Here is a 19,484-nt window from a genome sequence, read left to right on the forward strand (position 1 = left end):
TATTATAATAAAAGTTAAGTTTTATTTTTACCTTCTCCGACCTCCAAGTTTTCTATAGTATGATGTTTTCTATTTAAGGGGGTCTCAGAAGTGCTACAAAAGTGCATTCTTTCCATTAAAAAATTCCCTCTCTGGGAAATCCTCTTGACTAAAACTTCACATTTAGTTCTTTTTCACACGCACTCTAGCTCAGAAAATACAATTAAAGTAATTAAAATAGGGCAACCCACCCGCTATATGTGTAGTGATATTGCTACGTCTTCTGCGCTTATTCTTGTCTAAATTCCTATAATTGTTATAGGATTCCAGCAATTGAAAGCACACACAATTTAAAATAATTATGGCTAGCAAATTAGAAACAGATAGACAAACTAGGGAACAAAAATGACTAGCAGATATGAATGAAGTGTTCAATGACCAACCTACTTCCAATCTAGATTTAACAACTAATAATTTGGATATACTACTTAGGGAATTACACAAAAACCTATTTGAACAAGACACACTTTGGTGGGATCAACAATTCTGTGAACAATATATTGAAAAAAAAAATAATATCTTATAGCCTAAGGATTCAACTATTCCCAGCCTTTGCGTTCAAGGTTAAAAAATCTAAGTATAGAATGGGAAGAGGCATTAAGCGAATGCTCTAAAAAACTAATGAAAATTATCATCAAACATGACTCTTCCAAATATGAAAGACTTTAAACCCTAATTAAAACCTAAAATAAGCAACTCAAACAATTTGAGAATATACAAGAATTTGAAAATCTTTACAAGAAACATCAAAAAGAGCTGTACAAATATGAGAATGAAATTAAAATAACTAAAAAAAGGCAAACTACAGAGAGACATACAAAACGTTAGCTCTAACAGAGTATATAAAGTGGAAAAATAGAATGCATATATCTAACTCAAGATCACAGAGAAGAATCAACATAATGGAAACCGATGTCTCTGACACTGATAATGAAGATGTAGACAATAATGGAACAGAAAGAACAGCAGAATCTTCCACCTCTAGCTCAATTATAGTTGAAAATAGAAAGAGAGAGTCTTTTTTTTAGAGGATGATACCAGCACAGATTCAGAGCCACCAGGAGAGGTGGGTGGAAAAAACAAAAGGCAAACCAGGAACAAGAGTCAGAAGGAGAAACCTCAAACTTCAACACCGTGCAAAAGAAATCCCAGCCCATTCTCGCAAATGAGGATTAAAATTAAGGATCATCAATTTTTCCGATAGAATCCTAACCAGACATCATACAAGTGTTCTATCGAAAGGCCTTTAATTTTGTCCCAATTCTCCAACTGATAAATTTGAAGCAATAAAAGATGTGCAATTATTTCTACGGAAACTGCTCCTGAAAAAACATTTTGCCAATAAAGAACCAGACGACCCACCTATCTCTTGGTCAGATGAAGAACTAGAATCACTTCAAATACTGGAAGACGTATTGTCTACATAAGAACAATCTGAAGGACTTGATTGGCGAAAGACCTTGAAGATTAAATCCAAATTTGTTCCTGCAAACCACACTTGTACAAATATTGATGTCTTTAATCAAATTGTATGCAAAAGCAGCAACAAATTAGACATCAAATTGAAATCTCAAAATCTATCCAAAAGGAAAAGAGTAGCACTATTGGATATGGAATCCTGGGATAATGTTATAATCAGAAATGCAGACAAAGGCGGAAACATTGTCATCTGGCTACAAGACATGTATCTTAAAGAAGTAATTTCACAATTAAAAAAATCAAAAATGCTACAAGGAATTGTGGGGGAACCCAACCACAGAATTCCACTGCCAATATAACAGACTAATTGAGTATGCCAGTAAGAATGGGCTCATAAACACTAAGGAAAAGAAATTCCTTACAGTGTCACATCCAAAAACTGCAACTTTTTATTTGATTCCTAAAGTCCACAAAAATAGTAAACAACCACCTGGTAGACCAATTGTATCAGGAAATTAAAATCTGTCAGAAAGGGCCAGCCAATACGTGGATCAACGTTTAAGACCGTTCTTAACGCAATTATCATCTTACGTTCAAGACACAATGGAAGTCCTGCAAATAATTAGAGACATCCATATTTCAGAAACCACGTGGCTTGTCAATTCAGATGTGGAATCCTTGTACACTAGCATTAACCACAACCTGGGATTAAATGCCGTGAAATACTTAACATGTCATCAGATGAGAGTCCAGGGTACTAGATCTACTGAAATTTGTTCTTACAAAGAATTTCTTTCTGTTTAATAACAAATATTACTTACAAACACAAGGCACTGCATGTGCACCTACATATGCCAATTTATTTCTTGGCTGTTGGGAGGAAACAACTGTCTTTTCGGGTGATAATGATCAATATTCCAACAAGATCCCTTTGTGGATCAGATATATCGATGACATCCTTTTCTCGTGGGAAGGCACAAAAACAGATCTGGATATCTTTTTACAAAAACTAAACAACAATAATCTTAACATCAGGTTAACATACCAAAAAAAGTGTAACCGACATTGCCTTCCTTGACCTGTCAATATATAAAGTACAGATCTATTCCGAAAAGAAATGGCCACAAATAATGTTCTCTTCGCCACAAGTGCACATGCACCTAATACTGCTAAATCGTTGCACATTGGTGAGTTTCTCAGATTAAGGAGGAATTGCTCAGAAGAAAAAAACCTTCAAAAACAGAGCTCAAGAACTGGAGAACAGGTTACTCCAAAGAGGATATAGCAGAAGATCGATCCTAAAGGCTAAGAAAAGAGCTGTAAAAACCAAAAGATCAGAATTTCGAAAAGTAAAAAACAAAAAGCCAGACAACAATACTCGACTTGTCCTGACCTACAGCCAACATACACAACAAATTGTGAATATAATTAAACAGAATTGGCATATAATACAAGCAGATCCTCGCCTCAAAGACATGATTGGAGAAAGAGTACAAATCAGCTACAGGAGAAGTAGTAATCTAAAAGAAATCCTAAGTCCCAATCATTATGTAAACAAAACTAACAAAATAAAACAACCAGAACTGGGATCCTTCTCTTGTGGTAGTTGCTCCTCATGTAGTAACATGATCAAAAAGAAAACCATCACTAACAGATTTGGACGACAACATAAAATTGAAAGTTACATCAGCTGTAACACCACTGGTGTAATTTATGCTCTACAATGCAAGTGTTCAGCTGTCTACATTGGGATGACAACAAGAAAATGACACACTAGGGTCATGGAACACCTACTAAAATATTCGAAACGCTCATAAAGATTTGTCGAAAAACAAGAAAATTACATCTGTAGCCTCTCAGTTTCTGAAACATCACCAATCTAAAACTTCAGAGTTAAAATGTTTTGGAATTCAAAAAGTATCACTGGGAATAAGAGGCGGTGACCTTGAAAGAACTTTACTTAAAGGGACATAATACTCATATGCTAAATCACTTGAAACTGATGCAGTATAACTGTAAAAAGCTGACCGGAAAATATCACCTGAGCATCTTTATGTAAAAAAGGAAGATATTTTACCTCACAATTTCCTCAGCTCAGCAGAGTAAGTTCTGTGTAAAAAGTTATACTCAGCTGCTCCCAGCTGCAGGTAAAAAAATTAAAAGAAATGAACAGCAGCCAATCAGCATCAGCAGTGCTGAGGTCATGAACTCTTACTGTGATCTCATGAGATTTGACTTAACTCTCATGAGATTTCATAGTAAGCTTCTTTTACCTGATTGGTGAAATAATATGAGAGTGCACGATGCTAGTCCCTTCAGATGTCCCAGGACAAACACACAAAAATGCTGCTTAGAAATCCTTTACAATGGGAGGTGGCTACTGAGGAACTTTTGAGGTAAAATATCTTTCTTTTTTACATAGAAATGTTCAGGTGATATTTTCTAATCAGCTTTTTACAGCTATGCTGCATCACTTTCAAGTGTTTAAACATTTGGGTATTATGGCCCTTTAAAGCAGAAACAAGGTGGATATACCTGATGGACAGTGTATATCCCAAAGGATTAAACGAACAAATCAACTACTCAATGTTTATATGATTAAATTATAACCAATTTTACTCTAGACTAGAATATCGAGAGGTTAACTTCTAGATTAAGTTATAATTAACAGATATGATGAACAAGTATTATTTCTAGCCATAGACATGTTTCCTAGATCATGAACGAAGCCCCCTCTTTTCCAAAACCAAATTCTCACTTTTAATTTGTAATTTAACAATCCAACAGATCAACCAACTGGATGACCTCTCATTATTATTATTATTATTAGTGATTAGCCCTATATTTAATCTAAGAGGTGTATTCGTCACTTCTGAAGATCACAATTAGCACCAGGAGTATTCCATCTTACATATTATTTTTTTACACTATAAAACATTCACTAGTTTCATTTTATTTTTAACGAGGTCATATTAATGAATCCTCTTTTCATTTTGTCATCACTTTTATGTCACTACACTGGAATTTTACTTACTAGTTTGACCAAACCAGTCCCAAATATTATCTCACTACACAATGTTAATTTCAACAATGATCTAATCTAATGTGTCCCTTAGATATGAAGCAATACACCATTTTGCAAAATTATTTTGACTTTTAATATAACACTTTATCTTTTTCACTCTGCATTATATTACCTCAATTTTTCTTTTAATGGTTGGAACACTTGATACCTATCCACTTAATGGTTATAATACACCATATCATAAGTAATAATGTAAATAAGAACAATACAGACAATCACACCAAGCTCAAAGCAAATGCGAGTCCATATAATTCATTCGCTGGTTCATGTGCTAGACATTTGCCAGATTAAATATGCAGCTAGGAGTATCCGTCTAATTCACAACTTCAATTCTAAAAATTGAATTAATCCAGTTCTACACTTGAGATGAGTCACTAAACACACTTTTGTACTACAAGCAGTTCACTGATTCTTTTCCCAAACACTATTTTGGCTTTATAAAAATCGCACATCACTCCCAATTTGCATCACTTCACTGGTATTCATCACCAGATTATTTAAATACGTGATATTTACTTATATACTCGATACAGCATAATTCATAGTATGTAACTATGAAAATTACAGAATGTAGACATTAATATCAATTTCATAGCAAATGCGAGCTTGCATGTCTCGCCTCATCACTCGATTTATCTAGTATTACTATTCTATACACAGCACTCTGCAAAGCACACCCGTCTCTGTAATTAGAGACCGCGTTCCTAGCTAAAAATTAAGATAGTTGAACTCCTATAATAATGTTGTACCTGTCTGTTTAGCCTATTACCTATTAAAACATTCTTAACGATTAGGTTAAACGGTCAAATATGTTATCTATACTAGAATGTTTAGCCTGTTATTTATTTAGTAGTATACCTACGATTAGGTTTAATGGTAAAATATTTAGTTTATACTGTAGTCAGTATTATACCAAAGATTAGATTAAATGGCAAAATATTCAGCATATACTAGACTGTTCAGCCTGTCATTTATCAGTATACTAGCGATTAGGGTAATGGTTAAATATTCAGTCTACATTAGACTGTTTAGCCTGCCATTTTATATCAGCTGCAAAGGAACTTATAATTATAACAGCAGCCAATCAGTTGGTATTTATTCTTTTATATAATGCAGAAAAAACAGAGTGCGCTGCAAACAGCTCTACCTATTTTCTATTCGGAAATAAATTATAAATGCAGTTTTACCATATAGTAAAGTATAACTACTAAAAAAATATATATAATAAATTCAATGTATACTTTATTTTCACAATATATATTAAAACACTTTAAAATATTATAAGGTGCACCTTCTAGTTAATAATATCTTAATAAGCTGCTTTTTGTTTAACACAACTTAATATCCCAAATGCTTAGGGGCAAACATGGACACGGTTCTATTAGACCGCAAATATATCTGCAACAATGTTCCTATTATGTAATCGAAAAAACTTTTTCTTCTTGTAACCATATGTTAACACAATAAATACGTTGTCGTCTTTGTATTGCTATTTTTAGTCTTTTATGTCCCCAAAAAGATCTTTCTTATTGTTGTATGTTTTATACATTGGGTGATTAGCAGTCGTTGGTTAAAACAGTATTCATAACAAACAATCCCTTGTATCCTCTGTATGCGTGGGTTAAAATGTCCCAAAATAAAAACTGATAGTCACTCACCAGAATCCGAAAGGTTTTTATTTTTATTTCTTTTACCTTTCCCCGACACTGCTATTCCTTCTATTGCAGCGCTGTTAGTGTCTCCAAACTAGCCGTTACCTCGGCTGTGACGTGTGTGTCACGTGATTACTCTGCTGCTCCAATAGCCAGGTCGGGTTACCGGTGGCAGTTTTTTTCAAATTCCGTAGTGTAATTCCTCAAAGGTATCGATATCTTTCAAGGGTGTTTAGTAGTAAGGTCCATAGAGGTTTTTCTTGGTTCCTTAATCACCCGTGGTACTTGCACGATTGGGCTGCTGTGTATAGGGATAACAATTCCGTTATAAAAGCTGGCCAGCTGAATGGACACGATCCTCACTCATCTACGCGTTTCAGCTTAATGCTTTTTTCAAGATGAGTCTGTTCCTGTACAGCAGCCTTCTTATGCAGATATCTTTAAAGGGATATGTCTTTTCTTAAAGGGACAACTTGTCTTTCAGTTACTTCTCGGTTACTTCTTCAATTTTCCCAACTTATTCTTTTGAAAATGGAACATTTAATTATAGACATAATAGAATACATTTAATCCAACGGACATTTTGTGAAAATGGAAACAATAATTGATTTAATCGCATTTATTCCCTTACTTGATAAATTCTATCTAATAGAGTGTTCAGAAATTAATAATGATAATAAATTATTAATAACCTAAATTCAAAACTTCTGACTACCTTCTTTTAAACAACTTTCATGTTGATCTAAATGAATCTATACCAAAACTAATATAATATAGATGTATTTATTTGTTGATTATTTCTTTCCTATTATAAAATACAAAATGAATTTTAAAATTATATATTAAATTTATATATTAAAACTTGTCATGTACTTTAAAATGTTCTTGTAAAAAATATATATATTTCTATAGTTAATAAAATCATATCATCTGCATCATTTTAAAATGTATTATTTAAAAATACATTATATAAAAGGATTAAGATCTAGCTCTGCATTAAGGCCTAAGGGAGTAAGGGTTTTAAAGTTAAAAATTAGCTCTGCTCTTAGGCCTTAATGCAGAGCTAGATCTTAATCCTTTTATATAATGTATTTTTAAATAATACATTTTAAAATGATGCAGATGATATGATTTTATTAACTATAGAAATATATATATTTTTTACAAGAAAATTTTAAAGTACATGACAAGTTTTAATATATAAATTTAATATATAATTTTAAAATTCATTTTGTATTTTATAATAGGAAAGAAATAATCAACAAATAAATACATCTATATTATATTAGTTTTGGTATAGATTCATTTAGATCAACATGAAAGTTGTTTAAAAGAAGGTAGTCAGAAGTTTTGAATTTAGGTTATTAATAATTTATTATCATTATTAATTTCTGAACACTCTATTAGATAGAATTTATCAAGTAAGGGAATAAATGCGATTAAATCAATTATTGTTTCCATTTTCACAAAATGTCTGTTGGATTAAATGTATTCTATTATGTCTATAATTAAATGTTCCATTTTCAAAAGAATAAGTTGGGAAAATTGAAGAAGTAACCGAGAAGTAACTGAAAGACAAGTTGTCCCTTTAAGAAAAGACATATCCCTTTAAAGATATCTGCATAAGAAGGCTGCTGTACAGGAACAGACTCATCTTGAAAAAAGCATTAAGCTGAAACGCGTAGATGAGTGAGGATCGTGTCCGTTCAGCTGGCCAGCTTTTATAACGGAATTGTTATCCCTATACACAGCAGCCCAATCGTGCAAGTACCACGGGTGATTAAGGAACCAAGAAAAACCTCTATGGACCTTACTACTAAACACCCTTGAAAGATATCGATACCTTTGAGGAATTACACTACGGAATTTGAAAAAAACTGCCACCGGTAACCCGACCTGGCTATTGGAGCAGCAGAGTAATCACGTGACACACACGTCACAGCCGAGGTAACGGCTAGTTTGGAGACACTAACAGCGCTGCAATAGAAGGAATAGCAGTGTCGGGGAAAGGTAAAAGAAATAAAAATAAAAACCTTTCGGATTCTGGTGAGTGACTATCAGTTTTTATTTTGGGACATTTTAACCCACGCATACAGAGGATACAAGGGATTGTTTGTTATGAATACTGTTTTAACCAACGACTGCTAATCACCCAATGTATAAAACATACAACAATAAGAAAGATCTTTTTGGGGACATAAAAGACTAAAAATAGCAATACAAAGACGACAACGTATTTATTGTGTTAACATATGGTTACAAGAAGAAAAAGTTTTTTCGATTACATAATAGGAACATTGTTGCAGATATATTTGCGGTCTAATAGAACCGTGTCCATGTTTGCCCCTAAGCATTTGGGATATTAAGTTGTGTTAAACAAAAAGCAGCTTATTAAGATATTATTAACTAGAAGGTGCACCTTATAATATTTTAAAGTGTTTTAATATATATTGTGAAAATAAAGTATACATTGAATTTATTATATATATTTTTTTAGTAGTTATACTTTACTATATGGTAAAACTGCATTTATAATTTATTTCCGAATAGAAAATAGGTAGAGCTGTTTGCAGCGCACTCTGTTTTCTCCAACATAGGTGTGTCCGGTCCACGGCGTCATCCTTACTTGTGGGATATTCTCTTCCCCAACAGGAAATGGCAAAGAGCCCAGCAAAGCTGGTCACATGATCCCTCCTAGGCTCCGCCTACCCCAGTCATTCTCTTTGCCGTTGTACAGGCAACATCTCCACGGAGATGGCTTAGAGTTTTTTAGTGTTTAACTGTAGTTTTTATTATTCAATCAAGAGTTTGTTATTTTAAAATAGTGCTGGTATGTACTATTTACTCAGAAACAGAAAAGAGATGAAGATTTCTGTTTGTATGAGGAAAATGATTTTAGCAACCGTTACTAAAATCCATGGCTGTTCCACACAGGACTGTTGAGAGGAATTAACTTCAGTTGGGGGAACAGTGAGCAGTCTCTTGCTGCTTGAGGTATGACACATTCTAACAAGACGATGTAATGCTGGAAGCTGTCATTTTCCCTATGGGATCCGGTAAGCCATGTTTATTAAGATTGTAAATAAGGGCTTCACAAGGGCTTATTAAGACTGTAGACTTTTTCTGGGCTAAATCGATTCATTATTAACACATATTTAGCCTTGAGGAATCATTTAATCTGGGTATTTTGATAAGTTTATATCGGCAGGCACTTTTTTAGACACCTTTCTCTTTAGGGGCTTTCCCAAATCATAGGCAGATCCTCATTTTCGCGCCGGTGTTGCGCACTTGTTTTTGAGAGGCATGACATGCAGTCGCATGTGTGAGGAGCTCTGATACATAGAAAAGACTTTCTGAAGGCGTCATTTGGTATCGTATTCCCCTTTGGGCTTGGTTGGGTCTCAGCAAAGCAGACACCAGGGACTGTAAAGGGGTTAAAGTTAAAAACGGCTCCGTTTCCGTTATTTTAAGGGTTAAAGCTTCCAAATTTGGGGTGCAATACTTTTATGGCTTTAAGACACTGTGGTGAAATTTTGGTGAATTTTGAACAATTCCTTCATATTTTTTCGCAATTGCAGTAATAAAGTGTGTTCAGTTTAAAATTTAAAGTGACAGTAACGGTTTTATTTTAAAACGTTTTTTGTACTTTGTTATCAAGTTTATGCCTGTTTAACATGTCTGAACTACCAGATAGACTGTGTTCTGAATGTGGGGAAGCCAGAGTTCCTTCTCATTTAAATAAATGTGATTTATGTGACAATGACAATGATGCCCAAGATGATTCCTCAAGTGAGGGGAGCATCATTCCCTCCTTCGTCTACACGAGTCTTGCCCACTCAGGAGGCCCCTAGTACATCTAGCGCGCCAATACTCCTTACTATGCAACAATTAACGGCTGTAATGGATAATTCTGTCAAAAACATTTTAGCCAAAATGCACACTTATCAGCGTAAGCGCGACTGCTCTGTTTTAGATACTGTAGAGCATGACGACGCTGATAATAATGGTTCTGAAGGGCCCCTAAACCAGTCTGATGGGGCCAGGGAGGTTTTGTCTGAGGGAGAAATTACTGATTCAGGGAACATTTCTCAACAAGCTGAACCTGATGTGATTACGTTTAAATTTAAGTTGGAACATCTCCGCATTCTGCTTAAGGAGGTATTATCCACTCTGGATGATTGTGACAAGTTGGTCATCCCAGAGAAACTATGTAAAATGGACAAGTTCCTAGAGGTCCCGGGGCTCCCAGAAGCTTTTCCTATACCCAAGCGGGTGGCGGACATTGTAAATAAAGAATGGGAAAGGCCCGGTATTCCTTTCGTCCCTCCCCCCATATTTAAAAAATTGTTTCCTATGGTCGACCCCAGAAAGGACTTATGGCAGACAGTCCCCAAGGTCGAGGGAGCGGTTTCCACTTTAAACAAACGCACCACTATACCCATAGAAGATAGTTGTGCTTTCAAAGATCCTATGGATAAAAAATTAGAAGGTTTACTTAAAAAGATGTTTGTTCAGCAGGGTTACCTTCTACAACCAATTTCATGCATTGTCCCTGTCGCTACAGCCGCGTGTTTCTGGTTCGATGAGCTGGTAAAGGCGGTCGATAGTGATTCTCCTCCTTATGAGGAGATTATGGACAGAATCAATGCTCTCAAATTGGCTAATTCTTTCACCCTAGACGCCACTTTGCAATTGGCTAGGTTAGCGGCTAAGAATTCTGGGTTTGCTATTGTGGCGCGCAGAGCGCTTTGGTTGAAATCTTGGTCAGCTGATGCGTCTTCCAAGAACAAGCTACTTAACATTCCTTTCAAGGGGAAAACGCTGTTTGGCCCTGACTTGAAAGAGATTATCTCTGATATCACTGGGGGTAAGGGCCATGCCCTTCCTCAGGATCGGCCTTTCAAGGCCAAAAATAAACCTAATTTTCGTCCCTTTCGTAGAAACGGACCAGCCCAAAGTGCTACATCCTCTAAGCAAGAGGGTAATACTTCTCAAGCCAAGCCAGCTTGGAGACCAATGCAAGGCTGGAACAAGGGAAAGCAGGCCAAGAAACCTGCCACTGCTACCAAGACAGCATGAAATGTTGGCCCCCGATCCGGGACCGGATCTGGTGGGGGGCAGACTCTCTCTCTTCGCTCGGGCTTGGGCAAGAGATGTTCTGGATCCTTGGGCGCTAGAAATAGTCTCCCAAGGTCATCTTCTGGAATTCAAGGGGCTTCCCCCAAGGGGGAGGTTCCACAGGTCTCAGTTGTCTTCAGACCACATAAAAAGACAGGCATTCTTACGTTGTGTAGAAGACCTGTTAAAAATGGGAGTGATTCATCCTGTTCCATTAGGAGAACAAGGGATGGGGTTCTACTCCAATCTGTTCATAGTTCCCAAAAAAGAGGGAACGTTCAGACCAATCTTAGATCTCAAGATCTTAAACAAGTTTCTCAAGGTTCCATCGTTCAAAATGGAAACCATTCGAACAATTCTTCCTTCCATCCAGGAAGGTCAATTCATGACCACGGTGGATTTAAAGGATGCGTATCTACATATTCCGATCCACAAGGAACATCATCGGTTCCTAAGGTTCGCATTCCTGGACAAGCATTACCAGTTCGTGGCGCTTCCTTTCGGATTAGCCACTGCTCCAAGGATTTTCACAAAGGTACTAGGGTCCCTTCTAGCTGTGCTAAGACCAAGGGGCATTGCTGTAGTACCTTACTTGGACGACATTCTGATTCAAGCGTCGTCCCTTCCTCAAGCAAAGGCTCACACAGACATTGTCCTGGCCTTTCTCAGATCTCACGGATGGAAAGTGAACGTGGAAAAGAGTTCTCTATCTCCGTCAACAAGGGTTCCCTTCTTGGGGACAATAATAGACTCCTTAGAAATGAGGATTTTTCTGACAGAGGCCAGAAAAACAAAACTTCTAGACTCTTGTCGGATACTTCATTCCGTTCCTCTTCCTTCCATAGCGCAGTGCATGGAAGTGATAGGTTTGATGGTAGCGGCAATGGACATAGTTCCTTTTGCGCGCATTCATCTAAGACCATTACAACTGTGCATGCTCAGTCAGTGGAATGGGGACTATACAAACTTGTCTCCGAGGATACAAGTAAATCAGAGGACCAGAGACTCACTCCGTTGGTGGCTGTCCCTGGACAACCTGTCACAAGGGATGACCTTCCGCAGATCAGAGTGGGTCATTGTCACGACCGACGCCAGTCTGATGGGCTGGGGCGCGGTCTGGGGATCCCTGAAAGCTCAGGGTCTTTGGTCTCGGGAAGAATCTCTTCTACCGATAAATATTCTGGAACTGAGAGCGATATTCAATGCTCTCAAGGCTTGGCCTCAGCTAGCAAAGGCCAAGTTCATACGGTTTCAATCGGACAACATGACAACTGTTGCGTATATCAACCATCAAGGGGGAACAAGGAGTTCCCTGGCGATGGAAGAAGTGACCAAAATCATTCTATGGGCGGAGTCTCACTCCTGCCACCTGTCTGCTATCCACATCCCAGGAGTGGAAAATTGGGAAGCGGATTTTCTGAGTCGTCAGACATTGCATCCGGGGGAGTGGGAACTCCATCCGGAAATCTTTGCCCAAGTCACTCAGCTGTGGGGCATTCCAGACATGGATCTGATGGCCTCTCGTCAGAACTTCAAAGTTCCTTGCTACGGGTCCAGATCCAGGGATCCCAAGGCGGCTCTAGTGGATGCACTAGTAGCACCTTGGACCTTCAAACTAGCTTATGTATTCCCGCCGTTTCCTCTCATCCCCAGGCTGGTAGCCAGGATCAATCAGGAAAGGGCGTCGGTGATCTTGATAGCTCCTGCGTGGCCACGCAGGACTTGGTATGCAGATCTGGTGAATATGTCATCGGCTCCACCATGGAAGCTACCTTTGAGACGAGACCTTCTTGTTCAAGGTCCGTTCGAACATCCGAATCTGGTCTCACTCCAGCTGACTGCTTGGAGATTGAACGCTTGATCTTATCGAAGCGAGGGTTCTCAGATTCTGTTATCGATACTCTTGTTCAGGCCAAAAAGCCTGTAACTAGAAAGATTTACCACAAAATTTGGAAAAAATATATCTGTTGGTGTGAATCTAAAGGATTCCCTTGGGACAAGGTTAAGATTCCTAAGATTCTATCCTTCCTTCAAGAAGGATTGGGAAAAGGATTATCTGCAAGTTCCCTGAAGGGACAGATTTCTGCCTTGTCTGTGTTACTTCACAAAAAGCTGGCAGCTGTGCCAGATGTTCAAGCCTTTGTTCAGGCTCTGGTTAGAATCAAGCCTGTTTACAAACCTTTGACTCCTCCTTGGAGTCTCAACTTAGTTCTTTCAGTTCTTCAGGGGGTTCCGTTTGAACCCTTACATTCCGTTGATATTAAGTTATTATCTTGGAAAGTTTTGTTTTTGGTTGCAATTTCTTCTGCTAGAAGAGTTTCAGAATTATCTGCTCTGCAGTGTTCTCCTCCTTATCTGGTGTTCCATGCAGATAAGGTGGTTTTACGTACTAAACCTGGTTTTCTTCCAAAAGTTGTTTCTAACAAAAACATTAACCAGGAGATTATCGTACCTTCTCTGTGTCCGAAACCAGTTTCGAAGAAGGAACGTTTGTTGCACAATTTGGATGTTGTTCGCGCTCTAAAATTCTATTTAGATGCTACAAAGGATTTTAGACAAACATCTTCCTTGTTTGTTGTTTATTCCGGTAAAAGGAGAGGTCAAAAAGCAACTTCTGCCTCTCTCTCTTTTTGGATTAAAAGCATCATCAGATTGGCTTACGAGACTGCCGGACGGCAGCCTCCCGAAAGAATCACAGCTCATTCCACTAGGGCTGTGGCTTCCACATGGGCCTTCAAGAACGAGGCTTCTGTTGATCAGATATGTAGGGCAGCGACTTGGTCTTCACTGCACACTTTTACCAAATTTTACAAGTTTGATACTTTTGCTTCTTCTGAGGCTATTTTTGGGAGAAAGGTTTTGCAAGCCGTGGTGCCTTCCATCTAGGTGACCTGATTTGCTCCCTCCCATCATCCGTGTCCTAAAGCTTTGGTATTGGTTCCCACAAGTAAGGATGACGCCGTGGACCGGACACACCTATGTTGGAGAAAACAGAATTTATGTTTACCTGATAAATTACTTTCTCCAACGGTGTGTCCGGTCCACGGCCCGCCCTGGTTTTTTAATCAGGTCTGATAATTTATTTTCTTTAACTACAGTCACCACGGTTTCATATGGTTTCTCCTATGCAAATATTCCTCCTTAACGTCGGTCGAATGACTGGGGTAGGCGGAGCCTAGGAGGGATCATGTGACCAGCTTTGCTGGGCTCTTTGCCATTTCCTGTTGGGGAAGAGAATATCCCACAAGTAAGGATGACGCCGTGGACCGGACACACCGTTGGAGAAAGTAATTTATCAGGTAAACATAAATTCTGTTTTTTCTGCATTATATTTATATTTGGTGTGGGTTTTTGGGAGACCACACAATATAGAGTTGCTTTATTCTACCACCAAGGGTTTACTTTTCCTGTTGTTTTCATATTTATTCTTTTATAACACATAATTATTACAATCAATATAGAATGCTGCAATGACCATTTTAGGTCATTTTTAATTTTAAGTAACCAATATCTGTTAGAATATAAAGACAAAATTACAGAGGATCTAATTAAACTGTGTTTTAGTAACCAAGTATATCTGTACATCAAGTATTCCCAATCCTCAGCAGAAATATCCTACTGAGGTGTCAGATTGGTTTACAATCACTACCAACTAACCTAGATAATAAAGGTTAGAATATTTGATTCAAGATCTGTAAAATAAAACATTGCCCATCAACTATTGCAGAAATAGTAATTTATGAGTTAATTGACTCAAGATATTGAATCAGATTGGTTGAATACACTAATACACCAAATGTCGTGATTAAAGTTTTGTAAAAACAATAATCAAAACATATATCCAACCTTTTTCTAAAGCTTATAATAACTAAAATCATATGAGCAAAGCTGAAATACAGCAGAAACTACAAGCTACGAGATAATACAATCAACTTAGTAAGCCAAATTGAACCATTTGGGCACACCAACTGACACAATATTGTGACAAATTTTATACACAGACACCTAGAAAAATTGTGCTATACCAAAGGACATAGATATACTATCACACAATAGTACTCCTCAATGTACATGAAATGGAATCTAAATAAATGTCCAATTTGTTGATATGAATAAAAATAAAAATAATTTCTCAAGTAAAATCGAACCAGTTGGGCACACTAACCTATTTCTCAATTTACTTACTTAAAGCAATTTTAGACATAACTCCAATTTTCAAGCAAATATTGGAAACATTTGTATTGCTCAGCTAGCCAGCCCTTCATCCCTAACACAGTGTTAATTTCTCCAGTATATTTGTGTAACCAATACTTAATTAGGTATTGGATTGGAACAAATGCAACTTCGAGGTTCTTTGTGGTTTTAATAAATACACACATACATACCAAGTATTTTTATCGAACATATATTATAATAATAAAAATAATAAAAGTTGTTTTATTTTTTACTTACTCCGACCTCCAACAAAAGTGCATTCTCTCCAGTCAAAAATTCCCTCTCTGGGAAATCCTCTTGACTTAAACTTCATATTTCAAATGTCTGACACTTATTCCTGCAATATTAAAGGAACACAAAATCCAAAATGTTTCTTTCATAATGTGTCAAGAACGAGGCATGGTTCTGAACATTTTTGTAACAATTCATTTAAAGCCTAGATAATAATTATTGGGCACTAGGGAATCTGCTACGGTTGAATAGTTTTTTTTGTTTTGTTTTTTTTAAACTATTTTTACTTTGGGGAAAAAAAATATATATAGAAATAATGGGTGTTTGGCTTAACTAATGCATTTAGACTGCTTGGCAGCAGTAAACCATAATACTGTGTGGCATTTTGAATGTTGAAAAGATGCTTTATGTAGTGGTATCACTAACATTATTTTTATAATTATTATGTATGTGTACAAAACCTGTAGTACTCAAAATACAACATACTGGTATAAGTTGTCTCTTTCATGATAAATAATATGTTGTGTCATTTTGTTTTTAAGTTATAATGATTGCATAGACTTGCTTCTTTTTTTATTTACACACAAAATATATCATTATGATTTTGTTTAAATGAATATCAAATATGAAATCAATCCATTTTTCGGTTTACTTATTATTAAAAAAATAAAAATAAAATAAAAGCTGTAAACAAAAAAAACTGTATCCCAGGCATTTATCATTATAACAATGTTTAAAAAAAAAATAGTACCTTGTTAATCCTAAACCTTCTACTCTCACGCTTCCTTAGTTTACTTTTAAAAAACTGTGGTTGTCTCCCCATGGGTTTTTATATTTATATGTTGAATAGGTAGAATTATTTTCACATCACTTTCTGAGTATTCAGGTTTTTAAATATATTCCATGTATGTTATATACAAATAATCTTTTTTTTTTTTTTTTTTTTTAAAGAACTCAAGCACAGCTCAAGTTTTCAGCTTGGTTGCTGAACGACGAAAGAAATTTCAGGAAATTATCAACCACAATAACAATGAAGCAAATAGGGATGTGCGTCCAAAATCTTCAGCCCTGAAATGGATAGCCCCTGGATCAACCCCTCAGCTAACCACAGTCATTTTAGAAGTAAAGGAAAGCATGCTATCTCTACTTTTAAAATTGCACCAGAAGCTCTCTGGAAAGCAAAATTCCTATTGTCCTCCATGGCTGGATGATAAAGAGGGATTTTTCCAACCTGATTTACTGAAGTATTCTCACGGGGATGGAGTCACTGCTGTTGAAAGAATATTATTAAAAGCTGCAACACAAAGCCGTCTAAACAGACTGAGCATAGATGAGATATTCAGGAAGACGGTTCCTCCTGTACCTCCTAAAAAGTCTAGCCCATCAGAAAAAAAGACTTTGGACAAAGAAGAAAGGTATAGTTTAATGTCCCGAAGCGTAATGGTTCACTTCAATAACTGGTTATGGGCTTATGATAGGTAACTTATGAGTATAGAGACACGTCAACAAAGAAAAAAAAAAAAAAATGATCATCATTAGTGTCATTATTTGTAAACTGATGCCAGTAACTGCTAAGGCCATATTTCTTTCATGTAATTGGCAAGAGTCCATGAGCTAGTGATATATGGGATATACAATCCTACCAGGAGGGGCAAAGTTTCCCAAACCTCAAAATGCCTATAAATACACCCCTCACCACACCCACAATTCAGTTTTACAAACTTTGCCTCCTATGGAGGTGGTGAAGTAAGTTTGTGCTAAGATTTCTACGTTGATATGCGCTTCTCAGCATTGTTGAAGCCCGATTCCTCTCAGAGTACAGCAAATGTCAGAGGGACGTGAAAGGAGTATCACTTATTGAATACGATGATTTCCCTAACGGGGGTCTATTTCATGGGTTCTCTGTTATCGGTCGTAGAGATTCATCTCCTACTTCCCTTTTCAGATCGACGATATACTCTCAATTTACCATTACCTCTACTAATAACTGTTTTAGTACTGGTTTGGCTATCTGCTATATGTGGATGGGTGTCTTTTGGTAAGTATGTTTTTATTACTTAACACACTCTCAGCTATGGTTTGGCACTTTATGCAATTATATAAAGTTCTAAATATATGTATTGTACTTATATTTGCCATGAGTCAGGTTCATGTATTTCCTTCTGCAGACTGTCAGTTTCATATTTGGGAATGTAAACACTTTAAGAAATTTTAGAATTAGAGGTTTATGGGGGGATAATTGGAGTTAAATAATAACAGAAATGGTCCCTTATATTAGAATTACAACACATATATATGTACCTATATGTTATATAAAATATTACCAAATGGGATCCATATCTGGTGTGGGATCTCAGAGACAGAACTAAACAACTAGAAAAACTAATTGTATAAGGAATACAATAGGATTCACAGCAGAGATTACCACAGATTTAGTATCATATAGACTCCAAATAGAAGATTCAGATAAGGATTATATCAAATATTTTAAAAAGTTCCATATCATTCATACCTTAATATCTTTATTAATATACCTAGGAACCAACATTCACACAAAAGTAGCGAAAAAAAGTTTAAAAACACTTAAACCCAGTCTTGTAATAATTAGTATGCTGAGAGATCATGTAATTAACAAGTGCCTGCTGGCCAATATCTAAAGTAAGCTAAGCCCTTACAATCCGAGGGCTGATTAACTTTTAACTTATATTCTAAGCAGGCACCAAAAGAGCTATTATTTGAAAACACTGTCAGTTAGACAAGGGTAAGCAAGTTAAAAACGGCAGACAGGAGAGACAGAGCTACTCCTGCTGGACCCCTGACGCGCGTTTCACAGAACGCTTCCTCAGAGGGGGTGCGGGCCGCCGCTACTCGGCGTTACTTAAGATCATATAGAGCCCACCTTCCTAATACAATAGGTTGCCCATTACCGATGAAAGGTATCTGATTAGTTCAGAGATCCGTCAGTCAGTGCTGTTTGTTCTGACGTGTGTGATCTCATCATGTGACCGGAGGGCGTGAATAGTAAGAAGTATCTTCAGTGACAGTTAGCCAATCACGGGTTGTATGCAGGGGGCGTGTGAGTACTGCTTAGAGACAATTGGATGATCACAGAGCAGTATAAACAAAGGACTGAGTATCGTACATTGATCTAACTTATAATGATATCAATAACTGTGTCTGATATACAAACAGATCTAATCATAAAATCATATTGTAATTTCAAAAATGACGATGTCAATGGCTCTTAAACAGTATTAACAGATCACAAAATGATCGTGTGTTTGGGTTGGAACGAAAAAGATATCTCATAAATATGTCGTTTGGACAATATTATAGTATTGTAACCATAGTAACTTGGTGTGTACAAATTAAATAATTAGTTATATATTCCACTAGAATTTGAAGATCAGCGACCTAGTGATGAATAATAAAGATGATCAAGTGTTAGAGTGCAAGATTGTGGTATAATGCTTCTCAATAAAAGAAGCGAGAGAGTGACAGCATTAATACATAATGCTGTGTATGTGGATATCATAGTGAGGTTAAATAACATAACTTCATATTTAGTTTATAAAACAGAAGTGAATCATTTCGATATATTGTGAATAAAAACAATAAACAGAAAAGGGAAGGGTAGGTAAAAAAGTGCAATAAGGGTACATTAGAAAAGCCAATGATGGTGCACAGGGGACAATACCTTTCTCAAAATGGTGTTCTAGTGACCC

General features: G+C 36.6%; 1 protein-coding gene across 1 annotated transcript in view; it reads left to right on the top strand.

Annotated features, from left to right (window-relative positions):
* Positions 1-19,484, top strand: part of UBR3 (ubiquitin protein ligase E3 component n-recognin 3) — a 1,090,259-nt gene that overhangs the window by 564,267 nt on the left and 506,508 nt on the right. Inside the window, 1 exon segment of the mRNA XM_053698420.1 lies at positions 16,711-17,174. Coding sequence (XP_053554395.1) covers positions 16,711-17,174 — 464 coding nt within the window.

The sequence above is a fragment of the Bombina bombina genome, chromosome 1 (assembly GCF_027579735.1).
Source record: "Bombina bombina isolate aBomBom1 chromosome 1, aBomBom1.pri, whole genome shotgun sequence".
In the NCBI taxonomy this organism is placed as follows: Eukaryota; Metazoa; Chordata; class Amphibia; order Anura; family Bombinatoridae; genus Bombina; species Bombina bombina.